The sequence below is a fragment of the Anthonomus grandis genome, chromosome 22 (genome assembly GCF_022605725.1).
Source record: "Anthonomus grandis grandis chromosome 22, icAntGran1.3, whole genome shotgun sequence".
NCBI lineage: Eukaryota > Metazoa > Arthropoda > Insecta > Coleoptera > Curculionidae > Anthonomus > Anthonomus grandis.
Window position 1 is genome coordinate 8,870,889 of NC_065567.1, and position 23,251 is coordinate 8,894,139.

Consider the following 23,251-nt stretch of genomic DNA (forward strand, 5'->3'; position numbering starts at 1 on the left):
GAAAAGTAAGTTTTAAATTGAAAAACTTTATAGTTATGTGTCACTTGTAATTTAAGAAGCGACATTTAAAACCAGCTCTTATTCTTTTTTCTCATTTTTAATATTTGGCTTGCGAAGCAAAGAAATTGTAAAAAATAAAAAAACACCCGAAAGCCATTAGTAATGGTATAGAGGTAAATTATGTTTAATTTATATCACAATGGCTATACTTTTATGTCTTGAAGGAATACGTCCACTTGACAGTCACCCTGTATATGATGCAAATAATTTATTTAAAAAAATTATTTATCTGTATTTTCGTTTTTCCTCAGCTCAAAATCATCGACGTTTTGGCATTCATTATCAGAATTCGATATCTTTTGCTGCAATGATATCAAATTCGCTTTCGGTATCTCTGTCGGGTGAAATGATACATATATTATCGATTACAGTTTCAGAATTTAGCGTGAAACTTAATGAGTTACCTGGAAAATTACAAATAATTGTATTGTCATATAAAAATAATTATGTTTCTAATACCAGTGTCAGTTCAAGAATATGCTCGTTTGAGGCACCATTTGTACTAGACGTATTTGGGTGGTGTTATCAAGTTGCTCGAGCAAAATTGTATGATGAAATTCGTCGAATCACACTAACGGCAATATTACGTCGACGTATTCGGCTCGTGCCATAATTAATCGAAACGGGTCAAATCATATGATGAAACATGGCTCGTCACATTAACGAACATATTTTTCCGCGTATTTAATTCGTGCCAGATCGGATCGGTCAAATTATTCGCTGATGCGTGCTGGGCTAATAGGTTGTTCCGTCCGGCGAAAACGCATCCGGTTGTGCCGCAGCGGTAAAACCCTATAGTGTATAAAACGCAAGGTTTCTAATCTGAGAGATTGTTCAAATTAGAAAATATAATAATCTGAGATCTGTTTCTGACCTGCATGGGGTTCCCTTGAGATGTGTCCTTTCCAAATCCTACGATTATAACGAATAAAAAGAGAGCGTTTACAAAACAAGTGTATTGATAAAAGTATGTGACTATGTATTAACGTAAAAACAAATTATATAAATGTATACGCACATTTTATTATGTCTTAAATTTTTTTAGTCGTAAAATTCAATAATGGCTTTTCTGGAAAAATATTTCTTATATTTTTTTTTTCTTTCTATAATCCCCTTTACTACAGTACATCCCTCCAGTAAACTAATATATTCCAAGACTAACGAGAAATATACTATGAGGGTGTCCTTTAGATATATTGAAAACCTTTATATATTGAAAATGATAACAGATGGCCAAAAAAAATCCTTGGTAAAATATTTTATATGGAATACAACTTTAATATGGAATATTTTGAAAAATTAATACATAATATATAAATAAGTAACAAGCCTAATTTTCTTTTTAAAAAAAAATCTATCTAGCTAACTTGTTTAAAAAAAATCTGTTTGAGCTTGAGTGAGAAAGTGATAGTGCTGCAAGTTTATTTATCCAGAACTTGTATTTAAGTGACAAGTTTGGTTCATGACACTATTGATGCATCTTGTCTTCACTTCCATACCATTAATTTAGTCTAATGGCGTCAAATCACATGATTTGATGTAATTAACGCGTCCCGATAGCGAGATAATTTGCTTATCAAAATGTTCCTTCAATAACTTGATAGTTTCGCCCGCTGTGTGGTAAGTTGAGCCATCCTGTTGAAACTATAAGGCAGCCGCATCAATGTCTTAAATTCTTAGCAACAAAAATTCTGTAATGATTGCTCTCTAGGCGATTGACAGCTCCCGACCGCATTCATGAAGAAATACAGCTCAATTCTGCCGCCGACTCATATATCATACCAAACAGTGCATTTTTTCGGGATTGCATGTGTAGCTCTTGGATTGCTTTGGGCTGCTTAGCTGTCCAATTACGACAATCTTGCTTATTTACATTCCGTTGAACGGCCTAACGGCATATAGCTTGTACCCGGAGAGCGATGTTCAATATAGTAAATCTGGAGCTCAATTTAGGAATGTTTTGGTGCATTTAGTAGGACGATTACAACAGCATAAATTGACCGAAGTGGACAAAAATATTTTTCACTGAGCACTGATTTTGGAAAAACAATTCCACAATTTGTCTTCTTCTGAATTTTTGTATTTCTTAACTTTTATTTAAAACTACTAGTAGCATAGCTTCTTTTCTATAAGCATTGGGATTAAGAAAAAAGGCAATTGTCTAAAGCATTAGAAAAGATGGAGCACTCTCTTTGAAAAAAAAACGAGTCGAGAAGTCAAGAATAAAAATATTATTCAAAAAGTATGCATTCTTTGTCTTATGGTATAAGATCCGAAATTTTGCAATTTATAAAGAATGAAATATCAAAACCGCTTGCATATACAGGGTGTCTCATAATAAGTGGGACAAACTTGGAAAGATTGTAGAGGGCCTCAAAATAGACAATTTTACGTAATAAACCCCTATCCGAAAATCAATCAAATCAATAGCGTCGATTTTTGCATTAGCTTATAGATGCTTTCCTTAAGGTTGAGCAGTTTTATGTTTTCGAGCAGGCTCTTTGGTATAACGTTTACGTTTTTATAAAAGGCAAAAACATAAAATATACATCATCACAGAAACATTGAATAAAAAAACACAAGTTACATGTTTCGCCCGACTAGAGCATCAACAGACCTATAATAATTAAGATGATGTAACCCGAAGAAACGAAATTCAACAAAAACTCGCCATAACATACACAAAACACCTAATATATAAATAAACAAATCTTATAATAAAGTGGCACTATCTATGTACAAAGAACTTAACTAAACAAATCACCTTATACATTCCTGAAATCTAACAATCATTTGAGAGTCTAAAGTTATTTAAGGTTATTAAAAACTAGGTGGCCATCAAATTCAAACCTTTTATTAACACAGGACAGATTTGGGCTTTTAAGAGCTTTACTAATTTCTATTGTCTCCAGCTCTTTGGTATAACTCCTGTTATTGACACAATAATTGGGATTGTCCGCACTTCTCTCATTTCCCATTGTCTTCGTATCTGGTGTGCTAGATTCTTATATTTGACAATCTTTTCATTATGTTTCGCTCGTAGGTTGTTATTATTAGGAATAGCTACATCCATAACGGTTGTCTTACTAAAAATATTATCGATTAGTATTAGGTTAGGCCTATTGAAACTGTAATTACAATGCGACCCCAAATCAGACCCATAAATTGGTGTTGCTCATTTTCAAGAACTGGTTCCGGTTATAGTTATAATATGGGACATTGGCTGCTGATAAGACGTTTAGCTCATTATTATATCCCAAGATTACCTGTTTGTTTGTAAAAGTGTTTTTCTACCTTGTAAAAACATTACTCAAAAGTATATTAAGCTAATAATATTTAATTATCAAATAAACTTCCCCGAGTTAGGATTCAAGAATAAATATAATAGATATTCAGCAATTATACAGGGTGTTAATTAACTAAACTATTCCTACAGGTAATTTTAAGACAAAAGGATCGAATAACAATATGTCCTTCCTATGCTTGTTGACAGTTAATCCAATCGTTAATTGTTGTTAAACTTGTTAGTTTTTGGCAGTTATTTTTTGGGTTATTTGTTGTCCAGAATGGTTCAATGTTACGCCCCATGGAAACGCCAATGCTGCAAATTGCATTTATAGGGAAAGATTTCCTTAGCGTGTAATAAATAACAGAAGAAATTTTGTACGACTCCATGCTCGACTTTCTAAAACAGGTAGCTTCAAAACATCAACGGTTGTCACCGGGAGGCATGTAGTTGTCTGTAAAGTTCAAATTGACGAAGCTATTTTAAATTAAATTGAAGCAAATGCTAATATCGGTACTCGGGAAATATCTAAGGAAGCAATCTCAGTGTGTTGCAGATTTTAAGAGACCAGCTACATCCTTATTATATACAACATCTACAAGCTCTACTTCCTAGAGAGTTGCTTTTTAGGACTAGATTTTTTTGATTGGTTACAAAGTAAAATAAGAAGAAATTCAGATTTCAGGTTTCCTAAGTCAAATATTTAATTATCAATTTTTATACCAATCACATATGGGCCGAAAGTAAGTTACATGCTCTAATAGAAAGTAATTTTCAAAAAGTTTTCGTTCAGTATTGGGGTTGGAATTATCGGTGACCAAGGTAATTAGGCGACATTTTTTTCCACGCAGACTTAATGAAGAAGAATATTAACGGTTTTTAGAATTCGTTTTTCGTGTACTTTTAACATAACTTTTAATTATAAAAAGATATCCATAATTGAAACTTCTAGTAGGTAGTGTAGTGAACGTGGTTTAACATATTTCAGTGTGTATTTATGCAGCTTTCTATTTAAACGCAATATTTGGTAACTAAAGTCTCTCAAATAAAGTAAATATTGTGCCATTTGTTACTTATAGTGTTGTTAGTAATACTCTTTAAGTTTTATAATAACACATGAAGTAGTTTGCAGCTAATTAAGTAAACAATGTCACCGATATGTCCTGCACGTCACAAATAACAAAAAAATCTGCAGGTATATTATATGCAATGCCAATGAATGTGTAAGAATTACTATCATGCAAAATGTGTTGGTCTGTCGATAAACCAAGTAAATATCATTAGCGATAACCTGGGAATTCTGTGGAAATATTTGAATTGCAGCGGTAGCGGCGATCCTGTGAGAAGTCCAATCGATGCCCCAGTGCTGGGACGGGTCATTCTACGAGTACTGCCGATATTGGATTAAAAGGTGAAATGGACGATTTTATGAGAGATATAAAGCATCAAATTTGCGAGTTCCGCGCTAAGCAATATGAACTTTTACAGCCTGTGAATTTTTGTTCTCAGAAATTGGAGTTTAAAGAATCTTTAAAGAAGTGAAGAAATGAACGTAATTGAAATGTTAACCGTTAAAGAGCTTTACCGGAGGGTCAACAATATTGAGCAAATGTCTTGAAGCACCAATATAGAAATACAGGGCCTCGCTAAAGGAAGAAATGAGGATATTTTTAGCATAGTCAAAAAAATTCAGACCTCCATGAAGGGGTTGAAGAAGCATGAGCAAAGATCAGCCATCAGCATCTTCACCACATCAGCCTAAAAATATGGTAATAAAATATGCATCACGCAAAGAAAGAGATAATGTTCTCCAGGCTTCAAAACTGAGAAGAGGTAATATTAAAGGTATATCCAACAACATATTCGTAAATGAATATATTGTTTGATTTGATGTAAATAAATGAATAAAATCTATATCCTCATAATAAACTCATTTTTAAATAAATTCGCAAACAAGCTAGAGTCAAGTCTTATAAATATGTCTGGATTAATTATGGCAATATTTTAGGGCGGAAAATGCCCGGAAGCAATGTCAAGCAAATTAGAAGTGAGGAACTTACTATGTAGGATTTTTCTTTAAAATTTAACTTAGATTTGTGGCAGTGATTTGTTTAGTATACCCTGTTTACGTTTTTTTATTTTTATCAAAATATAAGATGCTTAAGATCTAAAACTCATCATTTTAAGTGTAATATACTTTCCGATAACTTTAATTGTATTTTTCTAACGGAAACCTGGTTGATTGGTGACGTTTTTGATTCAGAACTATTCGATGGTTACCATGTTTTTCGACGAGACCGAGAACAGGCTGGGAGCGTGAAAAGTGATGGAGGTGGATGTTTACTTGCTGTGTCAGAAGAATATGCTGTTGTAAGACATTCAGAGTGGGAAAGTGATGCAGAAGATAAGGTGAAGCCCCTTTTTGTTGTGTTTATATTTCACCAGGTAATGATCTTGCGCTAACCTGCTTCTTGGATAAGCTTTATAACATATCAAATTGTATATGGAGGATTAAATTTTAATCTGCGGTGATTTTAATTTAGCTAATGTTATACAATTGGATACCGAGAGAATTTTACTATATAGGTGAAAATCGTAACCCTAAATTTAATACGTTTTATACTTAATTTAATTCCAACCAACGATTTACTGTTTTGCCAAAATATTAAGCACTGTCAGCTGCTTTGGTCCGAGAGGACCCTCATCATAAATCTATAGAATTCGATATTTGTTAATTAATACCAATTTTCCACTTTATTTTAGTAGAAAAACCATTTCTTTAGGGTATCTTGAAAATTCTTACATTTAAGACACAACCAGATTCCCTTAATGATCTTCGGCAACGAACTATAATATAATGTGCATCGGTTTCAAGAACAGTGTTTCAAAATATAAGAAATAGAGTTTATAATATAGGAGTTTCAAAAATAGATCTTATTTTTGTTTAGCCCAAAATGGAATGCATTTTGAGCATCTTATTTAATAAAATAACAATATTAAGTGACGCGTATTTAGTGAGTTACGTCGACAAAGCAAAACAATGATAAATTTCGATTACGTTAATTATGCAAAATCTGCGGAAAAATAGATAATAATAATAGAGATAAAAAGACCAAAAATAAATTCTGGAGATTAATCTCTATTAACAATGAAAGTAGTGGAATACCCAATTCTGTATACCTTGATCAGAAAGCTGCTCGGGGACCTCAGTTCAGCCAACTATTCTCTAATTTTTTTCGGGGAGCTTTTCAATCCTATGTACGGTAAATCATAATAATTCAACCAAATTTAATGCTATTATTCCTAATACATTCTTTTTAGATTCAGGGGAAGTATGGAGAGCTCTATCTGACTTCTGACTATCTGACTGAGATGAGAGTAAGGGTGGTGACAGGCCTGCTGGTATACCGTCTTTTTTTGTAATAAATGGACACCTTCGCTATATAAACCATTGTCTATTATTTATAACTTATCTCTTAAGCAGTATGTGTTCCCTTGCAAGTGGAAGATGGCTAATTTGGTGCAAAATCATAAATTGGTGAATTTTCTAAGACCTATAATTATTGATGAGCGATTTTCCAAACGATCATTTGATTCCAACTTAGTTGCTTACGCGAAATACCTATATATTCTGTTCAATTAATTGTCAGACGCAAGCGAACTCCCTGTTTACCCAGATCCTTCACTTTATCAGTCCTCTTTAGTAGAATTCCATTAAAATTAGAGTCAAATTGAACTAAATCAGTATTTACGTGTGAAATTAATAAATGCGCATTTATCATAATTATGGTAAAGTTTATTTCTCCGACAATACTCAAAAAAATCTGTCCAAATCATTTTGTAAAAGAAAGCAATCACCAAGATTATTGATGGAAGCAAAAATCTTAATATCGTCTGCAAAAGGTAATATTTTGGAGAAACAATTTTGGAGAAAAACATTTTATAACAGCATTTCCTTGATGTACGCCTTGAGGTAACTGGATACATGAAGAACTGGTGGCCATGTACAGGGTGTGCCCTTTTGGCTACTTTTCCGAAATATCTCCGTTATTTGTAGAGATAGAAAGTTGCGGTTTTCGCGATACTGTGCTACTTTTTCCTAAAACTAAAGATGCTCTCAACAAAATTTTCAAAGCCCTTTTAGTTTTTAAGATACAGATAAAATTCATAATTTAATAGAAGACATGGCTATTTATATCAAGAAACAAAAAATTACAAATAAATAAATAACCTTATCGGGTTTTGATTGACATTTCTCTGCTTTTGATTGAGTTATGCTCCAAAACCCATTTATTTTCGTTATTTGTGAATTTTTCCAAAAAATGGCAGGATTTGAAAATTATGAAAAATATGATATGCTTGTGTTTTATACAAAGCAATGAAGATGTAATTAGAAGCCGCTATATGAGTACCTACTCATTTCTAATGTTAAGTAAAGAAATAGATATTTTAGGGTATATAGAAGCAACACCCTCGAGCTTATGTAGAAAAATCGAAAAAGAAATTGGAGTGCCAAAAACTGACGCACACGGGATCTTAAAAAAAAAGTAAGATTATCAAATTTATTTTGAATTTTATATACAAATTTAATATAATTCAACATTTCCATTCTGGCGATGCCGAGCACCGGACGTTATTTTGCCAATGGTATGTGCAGCAAATTGATGCGAACAACTTTTTTGGCAGGCTCGATATCTGCTCTGATGAATGGTTTTTTATTTCAAGTGCCGGTATTTTTAACCGAAATAATACTCGAAACTAGCATGCAGAAAACAGACATTTAATATTTGGGAAAACAAATAGTATACCGAATTTTTGAAGGGGCTCTTACAGCACGTAGGTACCTAGGCAAGTTATTTCAGAACTTCTGGAAAATATCCCTCTAGCCCAATATAAGGCTGTCTACCTACAACAAGATGGTGTCCGAAGTCATAACTCCGGAGGGGTTATTAAGGGCATTTCTTGAAAATAACTTTCCTCAAAGATGGATAGGTAATAACGCACCTGTTAGATGGCCTCCACAGTCCCCCGATCTCTCGATTTTAGATTTTTTTATGTGGTATATACAAGATCAAGTTTATAGAAGACAAGACAATAATCTAATAGAACTTCAAGACGCAATTTAAAATCTGAGACAAATTATTAGTTTGAATGCTATTCCAAGGGTTACAAAGATGTGCTAATTTTGTATCAGAGAAGATGGTGGTCATTTTGAACATAATTTTAAAAATATTGTTTTCTTTGATTGTTGTTGTGCTTTATGGTTTTCTTATAGTGTTTATTAGATTTATATATCTTTTTTACGTTCTTTTATTACAAGAAAATAAATATGATGCAATTCCCCATTCGTCATTATTAATTTGTAACTTTTTATTTGTTTATTAATGTTATTTTTGAAAAGGTAAAAAGTCAATATTATGAACTATAAATAAACTATAAATAGAATGAGTTTTTACTTTTACAAAAACTATAAAGATACCAGGTACGACGGGGGTCCCAAAATGCAAAACTTTCAGAAATGCCTTGTATCTTAAAAACTAAAAGAGCTATGCAAGTTTTATTGACGGCATCTTTAGTTTTACGAAAAAGTAGCGGTTTCGCGACTTTTTATCTCTAAAAATAGCGGAGAATAAAATAATATCCCACAAAAGTACCCAAGGGTGTCCCATACCCTGTACCTGGCCACCAGTCCTTCATGTATCCAGTTACCTCAGGCGTACCTCAAGGCTCCCACTTGGGGCCCTTACTTTTTATAATCTATTTAAATGATGTTTATATCTATCACCAAATGAGTTGGACAGATTTTTTTGAATATTATTGGAGAAATAAACTTTACCTTAATCCCAAATATCATGCGATATCCACTGTATATACCTATATAAGTCCAGAAAGTGCAACAAATATCATGTATGTTCTATGTATATATATTACACATTGAGATTAACTTAATTTTTTTATTTTCAAATATAAATAATATACGTATATGTTTTGTGAACATTACCGTCGCCTGCTAATATCTATACCTTCGATATATACATCGACAATGACGTCTCTTGGCGTCAATTTAGGAAGGTCACTTTGACGTCTTTATGTCTCTTTTATACTCTCTTATGTATTCTTTTTAATATTTTAAATTAGATACAAAAATCTTATCTTTATACCTATATTTAGATTGTATCTCTTTTGTAAATTACATATATGCTTAAACAGCATACCTATCAACTATGGTTCGTTGAAAATCACTGAGTATTTAAAAATTCTTGCAAATAACAAACAATGTAGTGAAAATATGCACTTCTTCTAAAAAACTAATCTGTTTACAGCTCGTTTCCTATGAAATTTGAAACATTTAAAGGTGTTTAGTCTTCAAGAATTGATTTTGTGTAACATTGGTAAATAATTTCGCTTGCTTATTGACGATTGTCACCGTTTCTTTGCTGGTTTTTCAACATTCTTTAAAATGGCTAAAACAAAAGAGTTATCGGTAGAAACAAAAGGTATTATCATTGGACTTCATAAGGCTGGTAAGACTAACTGTCAAATTTCGACGGATTTGGGAATTCAAAGCCGGACTGTCGATTATAATGTTAGGAAATTCACCAGAGAAGGGACACAATCACCGGACCTCAATCCTATCGAATTACTGTGGGATGAACTGGATAGACAAGTGCGAAAACCATGCCCCACATCGAAAGAAGACTTGTGGAGGATCATCCAAGAAGAGTGGCACAAGATACCTCAGGAAACTTTGGACAAATTAATTAGAAGGCTACCAAAACTCTGTGAAGCTGTTATTAAAAATCGAGGCTGACATGAAGATGAGTCCAAAATTTGATTTTGTTAAATTTAATTTATTGAAAAATGTATTGTTTATATTCATTTTGTTATAAATAAACCGTTTCATAAGAATAACTGATGGGTTTATTATTTTTAGCTATAACTTTAAAACAGTCATATGTGGGCAAATACTTTTGAGCGGTAGTGTACATTGCATTTACATATAGTACATGTTTGCTATGTGGGATTACGATAAATGAGCATTTTTTATTAATTTCACGCGTAAATACTGATTTGTTCGAATTTGACTATAATTTTAAGGGAATTTTACTTAAGAGGACTGATAAAGTGAATGATCTGAGTGTCGTATATGACCAAAAGCTAACTTTCGCAGAACATATTAATTACTTAAGCATGAAGTGTAATCAAGTACTGAGCTAATTGTAAGAAATAGTAGGCTATTAACCTTTACAAGCTCTCTAAAGCTTTTGGGTATATTTAGTGGTTTGGGGTTTGCCTCCGTCGTCTAGCTAACAGATAGCTTTGCCATATGCGGTGCATGCTAAGAGATTGGAAACAATCCAAAATAAAAAAGTTATTCTATAAAAATACAGGTACATTTCACACTTTGTTCACACACATTCTCACATGCTAATTTAGGGGAACTTAGAAGTAAATATCAATTATATTTTCTTGAAAGACGACGCTCCCCAGACATTCTTTATAAACTAATTAACTATCCTATTGACTCGAGTTATCTAATATCTCAAACACCTTTCCATACAACTCAGCAAAATTTTCGAATTTCTTATTTGTTTCCAGTCTGTTTGTATAGAACCAATGTAGCAAGGAATTCGGCATCAAGTCGTATGCTTTCCTTATATAATTCCACATTGTTTACTATAGATTTATTTTGTCGCTGTCTTTCTATGTTTAAGAAGAGAATCGGAGATCTTAATTCGAATTAACAAGAACACTAAATTAGAAACTTAGCGCTTTATTGTATTTTTGCTCTTGTATTATTTTTTAGTTAAGTATGCCTGAAAAACTTTGGAATTTTTGGGCGTTCCTTTGGGTTTCGGCCTACTAACATCCTATTTGTTTTGATAAATAAATAAATAAATTTCGTATGTGGTAAATGCACAACAGCGCTCCACCACATTTTAGTATAGTAGCGCAGCAATTTTTGGTTGTAAATTATCATAACCGCTGGATTGGGAGAGCAGGCCCACAACTCTGATTCTCTCGTTCGTTTGACATGAATCCTTTAGATTATTTTTTCCGGAGACACCTTATAGTTGATATACAAACCTCCCATTGAAAGTGAAGAGGATCTACGAATAGAATCATTAATTCACGTAACATAATAAAAAATACGCCAGGCATTTTCGGGAGAGTCCGTAATTTAATGATCAGACGGCTAAACGATTATATTAAGGCCGAAAGGGGCCATTTCCAACATTTAGTTTAGCAAAACTCGTTAGTTTACATGTTTTACTTTAGTGCTTATTTATTGTTATTATTGTAATTGTTAAAAAAATCCTAGACCACACAAAAAACTTCTCATTTTTCTAGTCAAAAACTAGTTCTAAACATCGGTTAGGTATCGCTCGAACGCCACTGAAGCTAAAACATTTAATTAAACTAGAACTAAATAAACGTAAAACTATAAATTAGAGTATAAATTATACCGCCAAAATTACAACAAAATTGCATAAAGAATATTAAAGATATTCACGAATTTTTTTACATATTTAACACCCTGTATCTCGCAAACGAAGCCGTTGCAGGACACATGTTTATTTAAACGTTTTGTCTTAAAATTACTCGGAGAATCGCCTGTCAAATGTACTGTACACATAACACCCTGTATATTAAGAACATTACTGGGATTATTTCTTGGAAAATATCACAAAAACATTAAGTCATCAGTCAAGGGGAACAAGATTGAATGAAACCCTTATACAAAATATTCCAAACACTTTATTTGCTGCTATTCAAAGACATACTTTTGTTTAATCTTATAATTATAAAATCTTCTGTTAAGTAAAATAAAAAAACGGTTCTAATTACAACAAAATGAAAAGGAATATTGACTTATGGCTGATTTGTAATTCAGTAATCATCTGCCATGATTAAACCTCCTTTAATAGTCTACTATTTTAGGCTCTAGGGGTAAAACAAAGTGAAGTAAATTTGATCAAGGAATTCAATTTAAAAAATAATTCTGTTGTTTTGGCCAGTGTTTTTTTTTACCTCGAGAATTGCAATTTATATAAAATAACATTATATATTTTATGTGTACTAACTTGAATATATTCAAAGTGCACACAAAACCAATTTGTCTTAGTGCTCCAAAACTATGTTAAAAATATGTTACAACTGGGTTTTTGTTTGTTTCTTTACATAGTTAACCAAATCATAAGCAAAATCTATAATCAAATGTTTTGTTATAACGATTCAATATTTCTTGGCCAAGTAGGTATTTCATAAACTTAATAGAAAGACAGAAAAACGTTTAGTTGTATAGGACCATAACAGACAATATCCGATGTTATGCTCCAGAATTATTAATTTGCCCTGAGGAAGCCAATAAATTGGATGAAATGGTAACCAATTTAAATAAATCTGTACTATTTATCGATCCCTAAACCCAATGAGTCAACTACTTAGAACTCAACTTTTATTCGCCTTTTCCAGGCACCAAGGAATTAATTAAAATATTCGATTAAAGTCGTTACCTCCTTACCAAAGCGTGGATTGATGCATTTTCTAGGAAGCTACATAAAATTTGTTGCGGATAATTTAAACAATCGATTTAGTATTTTTGCTTAAATTAGATGCATATTAATGCAAAATGGTAAAACACCTCCTCTATGTAACTAATATAAGTAAAAAATACTCAAAATTATTAAATTAAAAAAAAAAGTGAATTATATTTATTTTAAGGTTACACGATCCTAAAAAAACTTAAATATGATAAATGAAATTTCAAGTAAGTGTTCTATTTATGCTTTTAGCAGACATACAATATATATTTTTTATAAATAAAAAATGTACTCGCCTATTTAGAATCTATTGAAACTGTTACTTTCAAAGCCTGGCTCTCGGTAATTTAAAAAATCAGAAATTACCCAAAAAATATTCTTCAACTTCTGTTTTTGTTACTTTATTATTTTAAGGTCATTTGACCTACTAGTGCTTAATTAGCAGTTTTTTTTTTCTTGTAAAATTAGAACCGTTTAAAAAATGAATTTTAATAAATGAATAAAGCAAAGCAAGGCAAATGCTCTAAACATTGTTGAAGTTAACCATTTTTTAATGTATAAAAATATTTCGTAACTCTTTGGTGAGTGGAATAAATAATCGTAAATTGCTATTACAATGGACACAGCGCTTTTGTTTTAAGCTTTTTACTTATGTTTTACTGTCGGTATGACAGACTATCAATTCTCTGAAATACCACCCGGCCTTATTAATATTCATAAGAACTATTTTGGTGCCGATAGATTCCTATAGTAAAAAAATGTTCGCGTAAATATGTCCAAGAAATTTGTTTAATTTTAATTTGCCTGAAGTATATCCTTAACATTCTTTCAAAAAGTTACATGAATATTAATTTAAACTAGTTTTGTGTATTATTTCACGCCCGTTAGCTAAGCAGACAACATAGATTTTTTTTAATTTGTCTTTGGGTTTAAAGGCACCTATATTCACTATTTTCACTTTTGAATTAAAATTGCATTGGATATTTTTTTATCATATTTTTATAAAGCTAAACAAGAGCATTATTTTAATTTTTAATTTGCTGGTCTCTTAAAACATAACTTTTTATTTATTTTCTTTAATTTTTCAGATATTCGTTACGAAGTAATTTTAAAAAAAATTATAAATATGGTTTCATATAGACCTAAAACAATAGGTTTAGAATCTGATTATTTAATAATTTCAAATTTTATATAATACACAATGTGGATACAATTTGAATTGCGTATAAAATTGTCTCAATAAAATTCTGGGAGTTTACTGGAAATTATACGTTAGGTAAATAACTTAATCAATGTATACAACATTACCTAGTTCATCCAATGGTAGCAATTAAGTTACATTGGTTAAGTGATTTTTCCTTTTTCAACTCTTGCTGCGTATTTAATCAAAATATAAATACGTAAAGAAACGTGAATTGGTTAATAAAGCTTTATAAACAAAATCAATCTACAACAAAAATATTAGTCATGAAACTTAAGTTACTTCTTAAAGCTAACAGTTTTTATTTTGTATTAAGTAATATATACAACTATAATCATGCAGTAAACAATATGTGCAACTTATATTATAACTCAATAATTAATTTTATGACCTAATAATTAATTTTATACATTAAATGTGATCGACTTTATTTTCACTTATTAAGACTCTAAAAAAGTCCACACAAGCATAAATACGTTGTTATAAAGCATAAAGATATACATGCTGTAAAAAGTAGATAATTGAATTCATTAAATTATGACAGGTTAGTCGACTGGTTTAAGAAACAAATAGGTTTTTTGTGACTCTCTTTTGCCCTTCAATTTAAAAATTGGCCAAAAATGGCAACTCAAAATTAAAAAAATCAATATGACGAAGTAAACCATTTAAATACCCACATATCTCATTCTAAATAAACTTGCTTAAATGTGAAATTGGTGTTTTTTATAAAAATTCACCTCAAAAAAATTTAAATTAGTAAAAAAGAAAAGTTGTATACTTCAATGAGCATTTGTATTTAGCAGATTTGAAACCAGGTCTATAAAAAATTATATAATAGCTTTTTTTGGACTTAATGCTAGCAAATGTTTTCTTTTATTTAATCGAGTAAAAAGTCCTATTTCTGTGCTAGAATCTCTCCCTGAAACTCGAATATTTATTTGATGTTAATCATGATATTTGCACTGGGGTTTTCTTTATTGCTTACAAATATAATTATTCTACTATCTCGCACTATTTTAAACAGTTCTTTCTCGGAAACAAGCTAAAAATTAAAATCAAAAGTAGAAACTAAAAAAAATTAGGTTAAGTTCTAGAATGCGTGGAGCGATTTGAGACAACGAATGCTATTGCGACTCTCACCTCGAATTCTTCAGAACGCGACCATACCACAATTACTACTGTTTCCGAGTGAGTCCATCAAAACCGGGAATAGAATAGAATAAGACATACAACTGATATCGGATCGACGCACGTTTCTTCTTACATAGATCTGAACTGTTAAAATAGGATGGAAGTGAATTGGTCTGAAATCCTGCATTAGAATTTAGAATTTGAATGAAATAAAAACAAAATGATTAAAACAGATAAGAAGCAAGAAATGAAAATTCGACCAAAGATCAGCAAAAAAGAAGGGGAGGAAAACTAAATAGAAATGTAAACTAATTAAAGACAATAATTTTTTCTATTTAATTAGTTTGCTTATTCGCTTATTCACTTTGTATATTAAAAATATTATTATTATTTTTAAATACAAAACTAGTGGTTTTGTATATCTTTATATTCAACTTTGAATTAAAGATTTATTAATTGAATCAGTAATAAATAACGATAACCTAAAATTTATAGGTGCGACAAAGACAAAGATTAAAGAATGTTAGAATAAACGTGTTAAGAAAAACCATAAGTTACATTTAAATTTCGTTGATCAGTCATTTTCTTCTATGATGTGAAGAAGTGCTCTAAGTTGCTGTGCAATCATTGATCATTTTTCAATGGTCTTTAAAGGACTAACGCTAATATTGCTAATGTTAGGGTAAGTGAATTTTTTTAATGCTTGCTCTTTTTTATGTTTGATAGTAGAGATCAAAATATCTTGGGTACCTCCAAATCTAATTTATTCTCCGGCTATTATGAGTTTTTTGCTGCAAGGGCTATATTTTTGATCTTTTAAAATTTTTAGAGTTGACTTTTGGATCTTCCGCCACTTTGTATATTAACTTGACATGAAAAACTATTATGTCATAGTTTTTTTCTATTTAAAATTATAAATCTCTAACTTATATCCTATTTTTAGATTCATATTCTTCAGCAGTCCGATGCTATTAAAATTCTGTTAAAGAAAATATGTTATGCATTCACAGGATTTAATTTCTCTACAAATTAATAGCACGACCATAGTTCACAAAAACAATGTTCGAAATTTTCTTCTATTATATCTTTTCTTTCACAACTCGAAGGGCGATTTATGATTCGCCTTTGTTTCCGATTGTAGCGGTCGCAGTCTCAAAGAGGTCCATGTATTTTTTCATTATAGGAGAAACTCAAAGATGAAATTAACGCGCAAACCTGACTAACCTTAAGAAATCAAAATTTTTGTAACCCCAAATCACTCGTTTCGAGATGTTATTAGATTTAAAAAAAAATTGATAGGGACTTTTATATTGCATAAAAAAAGCTCAAGATATATATACTGCATTTCTTCAACTTTTATATAATCTAAAACAATTGCAAAAAATATCAAATAGTGGTTTTCAGAAAAAAATTTTGTTATTATTGTTGAACTGGTTAACATGTGGGGAAAAAATCCCTTAAAAATAGTTGCATGGACCTTTTTTACATTTTGCATTTGCCTTAACGTATAATCAAATTATATGGTATTTAATATCCGAAAAAAAATTTAAAAGGCATTGATTATCGCACTCAGGACTGATTAAGAAAAGAACATAGGACACAAGGGCGGATTTTTTTATAACCTTAATGAGTTTCTATACCCATTATGGACATGTTCCGCCAAGACGTTAAATTTTAACGTATCTTTATAAAAGTCCCTTTAACTCCTAACCACTATTGACCGGGTCAAATTGACCCATAGACGCCTTTAAACTGAAATTTCCCCTCCAATTTTGTAACTTGGGGGCAAGGCTTCACGAGTTTGTCTAGCGCGCGTTTACTTTTAGTAGCACATTAACTACGTAGGAATGCAGCTTCGTTGTGGCCGAATTTACGAAAATGGGTCAGAGTGACCCAGCGGTAGTTTTTGCGTTATAAATATTTTCAATTTAGCACTTTATGAAATAATTATTTTGGTAAGTTTTTTTGCATAAAAATTGTTTCGAACAAGTGTTTATTGTAATTTTTGTATCTAGTTATCTATAAAAATGGATTCCAAATTATACACGGATGCGGAGCTTTTAGACATTATAGAAAATGACGATTTTTGGCAGGACCTCGAAAACGTGGATGAAACTAATGAGTTCACGGGTGATGAAAATGGCGCCAATGTGCCCTTGGAAATTGCTGAGAATGAACAGGACGCTCTTAGAAAAATTTTGGAGGATGGAGATAAAAGCGATGATTCTGAAGAGGACTGCGAGCTATTTAGTGAACATGATCGTCTGAGTGAGGCTTCTGGGGTTTCTGGCAATGATGATTCTGAGGAAGATCAACCTCTAATTAATTTTACGTCTTGGATTGGAAAGGATGGAACAAGATGGTCAAAAGGAGCAGCAACACGTGGAAGTGCAGCAGCTCATAACATTATTTACACTAAACCAGGTTAGAAGGGCTTTGCATTGTCCAATCCACCCAAGTCACCTGAGTCAGCATGGAACTTACTTATAAATGATAAGATCCTAAAGATAGTTTGTAAATTTACAAATATAAAAATTGGACTGTGTCAGGCCAAATATAAAAAGTTTCAAAAGACGTAGGGCTGCCAGAAGAAAATTTCAGCCAACGTTTATTGCCAAAACAAGTGAAGATGAGCTAAAAGCATTTTTTGGTTTGTTATATCTTCAAGGCTTATTCAAGTCTGGTCATGAGGATCTAAGGTCAATGTGGTGTACTGATGGAATAGGAAGAGACATTTTTAGAGCTACAATGAGCCTTGCAAGATTTTCTTTTTTGCTTTGTTGTTTACGCTTTGATGATTTATAAACCAGGAAGGAAAGGATCAAAGTGGACAAACTGGCGCCGATTTCAGAAGTTTTTAATACATTTGTGGGTAACGCACGGGAAATGTATAACCCTCGTGATAATGTTACCCTGGATGAGATGTTGGTACCCTTTAGGGGTAGATGCGGATTCCGTATGTACATCCCTAGTAAACCAGCTAAGTATGGCTTGAAAGTACAAATTCTGGCTGATTCAAAGACCCACTATATGTTAAACGCCGAAGTATATTCAGGTGCCCAAATTGGGGATCGGGCCCCTAAAGAAAAACGTTTTTCGAATCCTTCGGAGGTTGTGCTTTGTTTGACAAAGCACATAATGGGTACCAACCGCAATGTAACCGCTGACAACTGGTACTCTTCAATTGAGATAGTAAATGAGCTGCTGAATAATAAACTTACTTATGTAGGCACTCTAAAAAAAATAAACGTCAAATACCACCAGAATTTCAACCCAGCCGTAAGCGACAACATAAAAGTTCACTGTTTGGTTTTTCTCCGGCGATTACCATGGTATCATTTATTCCAAAAACTAATAAAGCAGTTATATTAGTATCAAGTATGCACCACGATAATAAGATAAATGAAATTTCATTGAAACCAGATATAATCGAGTACTACAATGGGACTAAAGCAGGGGTTGATGCTCTTGACGAAAAATGCGCAAATTATTCTACTTCGCGCAGAACAAGACGTTGGCCAATGGCATTATTTCATGCAATATTGAATATTGCTGGAATTAATAGTTATGTTTTATATAACTGTGCATCTAATGAAACAAAAATTACGCGCTATGATTTTCTGAAGCTGCTAGGGGTATCGTTATGCAAGCCGTTCGTCATAAAAAGACTAGGAAATACAAAGGTACCTCGAAAGGTTCGAGAAATGGGCTCCAATATATTTCACACTGAGATTCCAGAACTTCCTGTGCCACTCACTGATAGAACAACGTCCAAGCGAAAAAGATGTGCCACATGCCCATGGTCAAAGGACCGAAAAACAAATACTGTTTGCAATAATTGTAAAAAGCCTATTTGTCAACAATGTGCAGTAAAAGTCTGTCCTAACTGCACTTAGTAAGTTTTTTTTTGTTAAAATGTTTTTGTTTTTATGTTAGAAAATACGTTGTAAGTTTCGTTACCTTTTTTTGAATAAATAATACAGTGGGTCATACCGACTCATCAATGGTTGTTGCGATTTTTTTTTTTGGAATAGTTGTTAAGGGTTAAGAAGTTTTAATAGCTGACAAGAGTTCATTCTAGTTCTTTTTTTCAATTTAAATTAATATACTATTGAAACTATTAAAATTATATGCTAGACATAAAAAGTTAGTGAAGTTATGTATAGCATTTTGAAAAAACAGCATGTGCCTCAAAAATTATGTTCTTTTCAAAATCGGCAGCGAATTATATTTTTTTTTATTGAAATACATGTAGTTATAGACTATTTAGACTGTTTGTACCCGTCAGCCTTAAAGATACAAAACATTACAGAAAACTTACTGTTTGGGATTCTAATCTTACTATTAAGTATAAGGATAATAAATGACAAATGTCGCTAATATACAATGACAAAATCTTTGCCAATATATACATATAAAGATTTCGGTTCCCTGTAGAAGCGTACAGAGTCGAGAGATCTATAAAAGTTAAATTTATCAGTATAATATATCAATATTTCCAAAAATCAAATTAATCAAATTCTAATAAATAAGTTATACCTTAAACAAGAATTAGTTTCTGTATTTTAAAATCTAATATCGCGAACACATAAACGCTAAAGCTGCACAAACCTGAGAACAGATACCGTAAAAAAAGGAGCTCATGAAACAACAAAATTAAGGTAAGTGACTATAAATGTAAGCGCATTGCTCATTAGTTATTACACTGGGATTTTTCAGCGGCGCAGGAAGTCCCATTGAGCGAGTGATGGCTGTAACTTGATACACGGGTATCAGCCGACGTTATAACTCCATGTCTTCCGCTTCGTTTTCGGAAAAGTCTGACATACTAGATTCGGAATCTGAACTTACTGCTTCACCTCCTCGCAATGCTTCTTCTGTCGCATATTTTCTGACATATTCTAAAATAAAGAAACTTAATAAGGTATCAAGAAGCATAATACTATAGTCGTACTAAGGTGATGCATATTCAAGCAGTATGTAGAATGTGATAAATTATTTAAAGGATAGGTACTTATTTGCATGTCAGGTGAAATTTAATAAGATGAGAAGTAGAAACTAAATATAAAATGTTTTCCGAAAACTTTTTTAAGGCTTTTTTAATATGGTATTTTGATGTACTCACTTGCCATAGAACCTATAATACTACAATGTAAAAAATGTAACTATCCAGTTCTAAATAACTAGAAAAAGTGATGACAATAATAATTCATAAAACAATGAAATTTTAAATGTAAGAAGTAACTGACATTGAAACAGCTTAGTCATCAGTACCACTACAATCAGTACTCACTCTAAGTGTTCTTAGTCTTTTACGGCGATGATCACGCTATATCTCTACAATAAAATCAACTTGCTAAATTCTAAAACTAGCTGCCTCAAAACCCAAAACTTAGTCTAAAGTGTCATTCGATTTTCGGAGAAAATTTTCTTCTTTATTCTACACATATAATTGATAATTTTTCTTTCTCGTTTTATGTAGTACCACTAATAATTTTTGTAGTTCTTTTTTTAGAGTTTTATTATTATTAGAAGTTATTTATATTTCTGAACTTTTTTAATAATGTAGTGTATCTCGGCCTATAACTTAAGTTTTATAACGTATTAACTTTTTGAGGTCATAAAATCGATATGTTAAAGTCATTATGCTTTTATTATAATTAAATTTAAAACTCATGATGAACTGTTAAAATCCAATGTATATTCAAATATTTTCTACGTAATGGTAATAATTGTGGAGAAATTAAATATATGAAGGAACTGTTCCTCCTGCTGATCAATGCGAAAAAAAGAGGGACACTCATCTCTTAAACGGACAGTAATGAGATAATTCTTCGTTTAATTTAATAACTCATGGACGCTGTGTTCAGACAAGCTGTATAAAAATACGTTCTCATTTTCATAAACATTTACAAAAAAACTTACGAGGAACAAGTTACCGATTGTGAATGGAGGGGTCTAGAATCCGTCGATTTCTTGCGCGAGTAAGTCTCTCTCTTTTTACTATCTCTCGAGAGTAAAAGTAAGTCTCTTAAACATGCCAAATTGGGTAAGTCAACTGCTGCTTCCAGGCGAAGTAGATTGGTTTTTACGATAAAATTCAGTCGTACACGAAAACCATATCTGTGTCCAAGTTACGTATCACGATGTCTTGATTTTGCTAACCACGCAATTACAAGGACAAAACAACTTGCATTTTGAGTACTACTGCAAGTTGCAAACTCTTGCGAGATATACATTTCGGGCGAACATTACTGCTATGCACGGACCCGGAGGATATCCCGACGCCAAGCAACTGGAAAGAAGAATATTTTGATATATAAGAATTTTTTTTAGATATATACGCTATTTCTCCAGAATTATATTAGCAAAGAATTGCTTAAAATATTTTTACAAATATTGAACAAAGCCTGACTAACCGTGTTCACCTCTGGATCAGACAGATTTGAATACGCTCAAAAAAAAAGAATTTTTACTTACTATTTATTAATAAATAGTAAGTAACAATTAGTACATATTTATTTTTCCCTACTTTTGATGAGAATCCAAGACAATTAAATAGATTCATCACAGCTTGTGAGCATCTTTTAACAAATTTTCAAGATGCTTATAATACAGGGTGTTTGAGAACTATGGGATCAAACTTCTAGGGGTTGTTCAGTGCAACAGTAGAATCCATTTGAGTATAGGAACCCATGTTCGGAAATGTGTCACTACGCCACTACGGCCCTAACACGCGTTTAAATATAGAAAAAATATTAATTACCTAAATAGGATCTGATGCATTTATTTTTACCTTTTGTATATGATACCATCACAACAATTGTTCAAAATGTCTTCCTCCAACCTTAATACACGGATTTAAACGCCGCACATGATTTCAGCGGACTACACTAAAAATTTGATCCTCGTTTTGAATGATTTCAAATGCTGCTGTTATTCGTCCAATTAAGTCTAGCTCTGATTCTACTGGAGTTTCGTAGACTAAAGACTTTACATGTTCCCACAAGAAAAAATCGAGCGACGTTAAATCGGGTGACCTAGGAGACCAAGAAACTGCTCCACCTCTGGCAATCCAACGGTGCCCAAACTTGTACAGCAAAGTGAGCCGGCGCTCCATCATGCTGTAACCACATTTGCTGTCTAACGTTTAGTGGAACATTTTCCAGTAGTTCTGGGAGAACTTTCTCCAAGAAACGCAGATAAATAGGTCCTGTTAACCGTTCCGGTAGAAGGTATGGCCCAATTAAATAATCATCACCAATGCCTGCCCATACGTTGATAGACCAACGATTCTGATGTTTTCTTGGAAAAATTGCATAAGGATTTTCTTCGTCCCAAACATGGCTATTCCTACTATTAAAAATACCGTCTCTTGTGAAAGAGGCTTCATCGGTTCCCAAAACATATCGTAAAAAATTTACAGTCATACCTTGAACTTTTTGGAAGTGGTAAGGATGGAGTTGTTGCTCGTGTAGTACCCGCCAGACAGAAGCGTTACTCGTTTATTTATGTTTATTTATTAATATTCTTAGCGACGTCACGTGTGCTATTTGATGGTTTATCGGCAACTCGCTGAAGCACCTCTTCTTCAAATTCGACCGTTATTACGGTTCGAGCAACACCAGTATCATGCATCTTGGTCTTAAACATGCCGGTCTCAGCGAGCCGCCGGTGAACCGCAATAAACTTTTTGTATCCAGGATGCTGTCGTTCGGGATAACGTTCATGATACAACCGCGATGCTGCTCGTGCATTGCAGTTTGTTGCTCCGTATGCCGAATGCATATCTACCAATTCTTGATTGGTAAAGTTTTCCATTAGCAATAAATGTTTAAAAATTGTAAGCTATAAAATTTTTAAACATGACATTGAAAATTGACATTGATAAGCGTTGATTTTAAACAAATGTTGTTATGGTATCATGTACAAAAGATAAAAATAAATGCAGCAGATCCTATTTAGGTAATTAATGTTTTTTATAAATTTTAACGCGTCTTAGGGCCGTAGTGGCGTAGTGATGCATTT

At 32.2% G+C, this 23,251-nt stretch overlaps 1 protein-coding gene across 1 annotated transcript in view; it reads right to left on the reverse strand.

Moving 5' to 3' along the window:
• Nucleotides 1–12,090: 12,090 nt before the first annotated feature.
• LOC126749010 (ubiquitin-conjugating enzyme E2 H) overlaps nucleotides 12,091–23,251 on the reverse strand; it is a 50,035-nt gene continuing 38,874 nt past the window's right edge. The window contains exon 5 of the mRNA XM_050458610.1: nucleotides 12,091–20,124. Within this exon, the coding sequence (XP_050314567.1) occupies nucleotides 20,006–20,124 (119 nt within the window). The 3' untranslated portion in view covers nucleotides 12,091–20,005. The remainder of the gene's footprint in view (nucleotides 20,125–23,251) is intronic.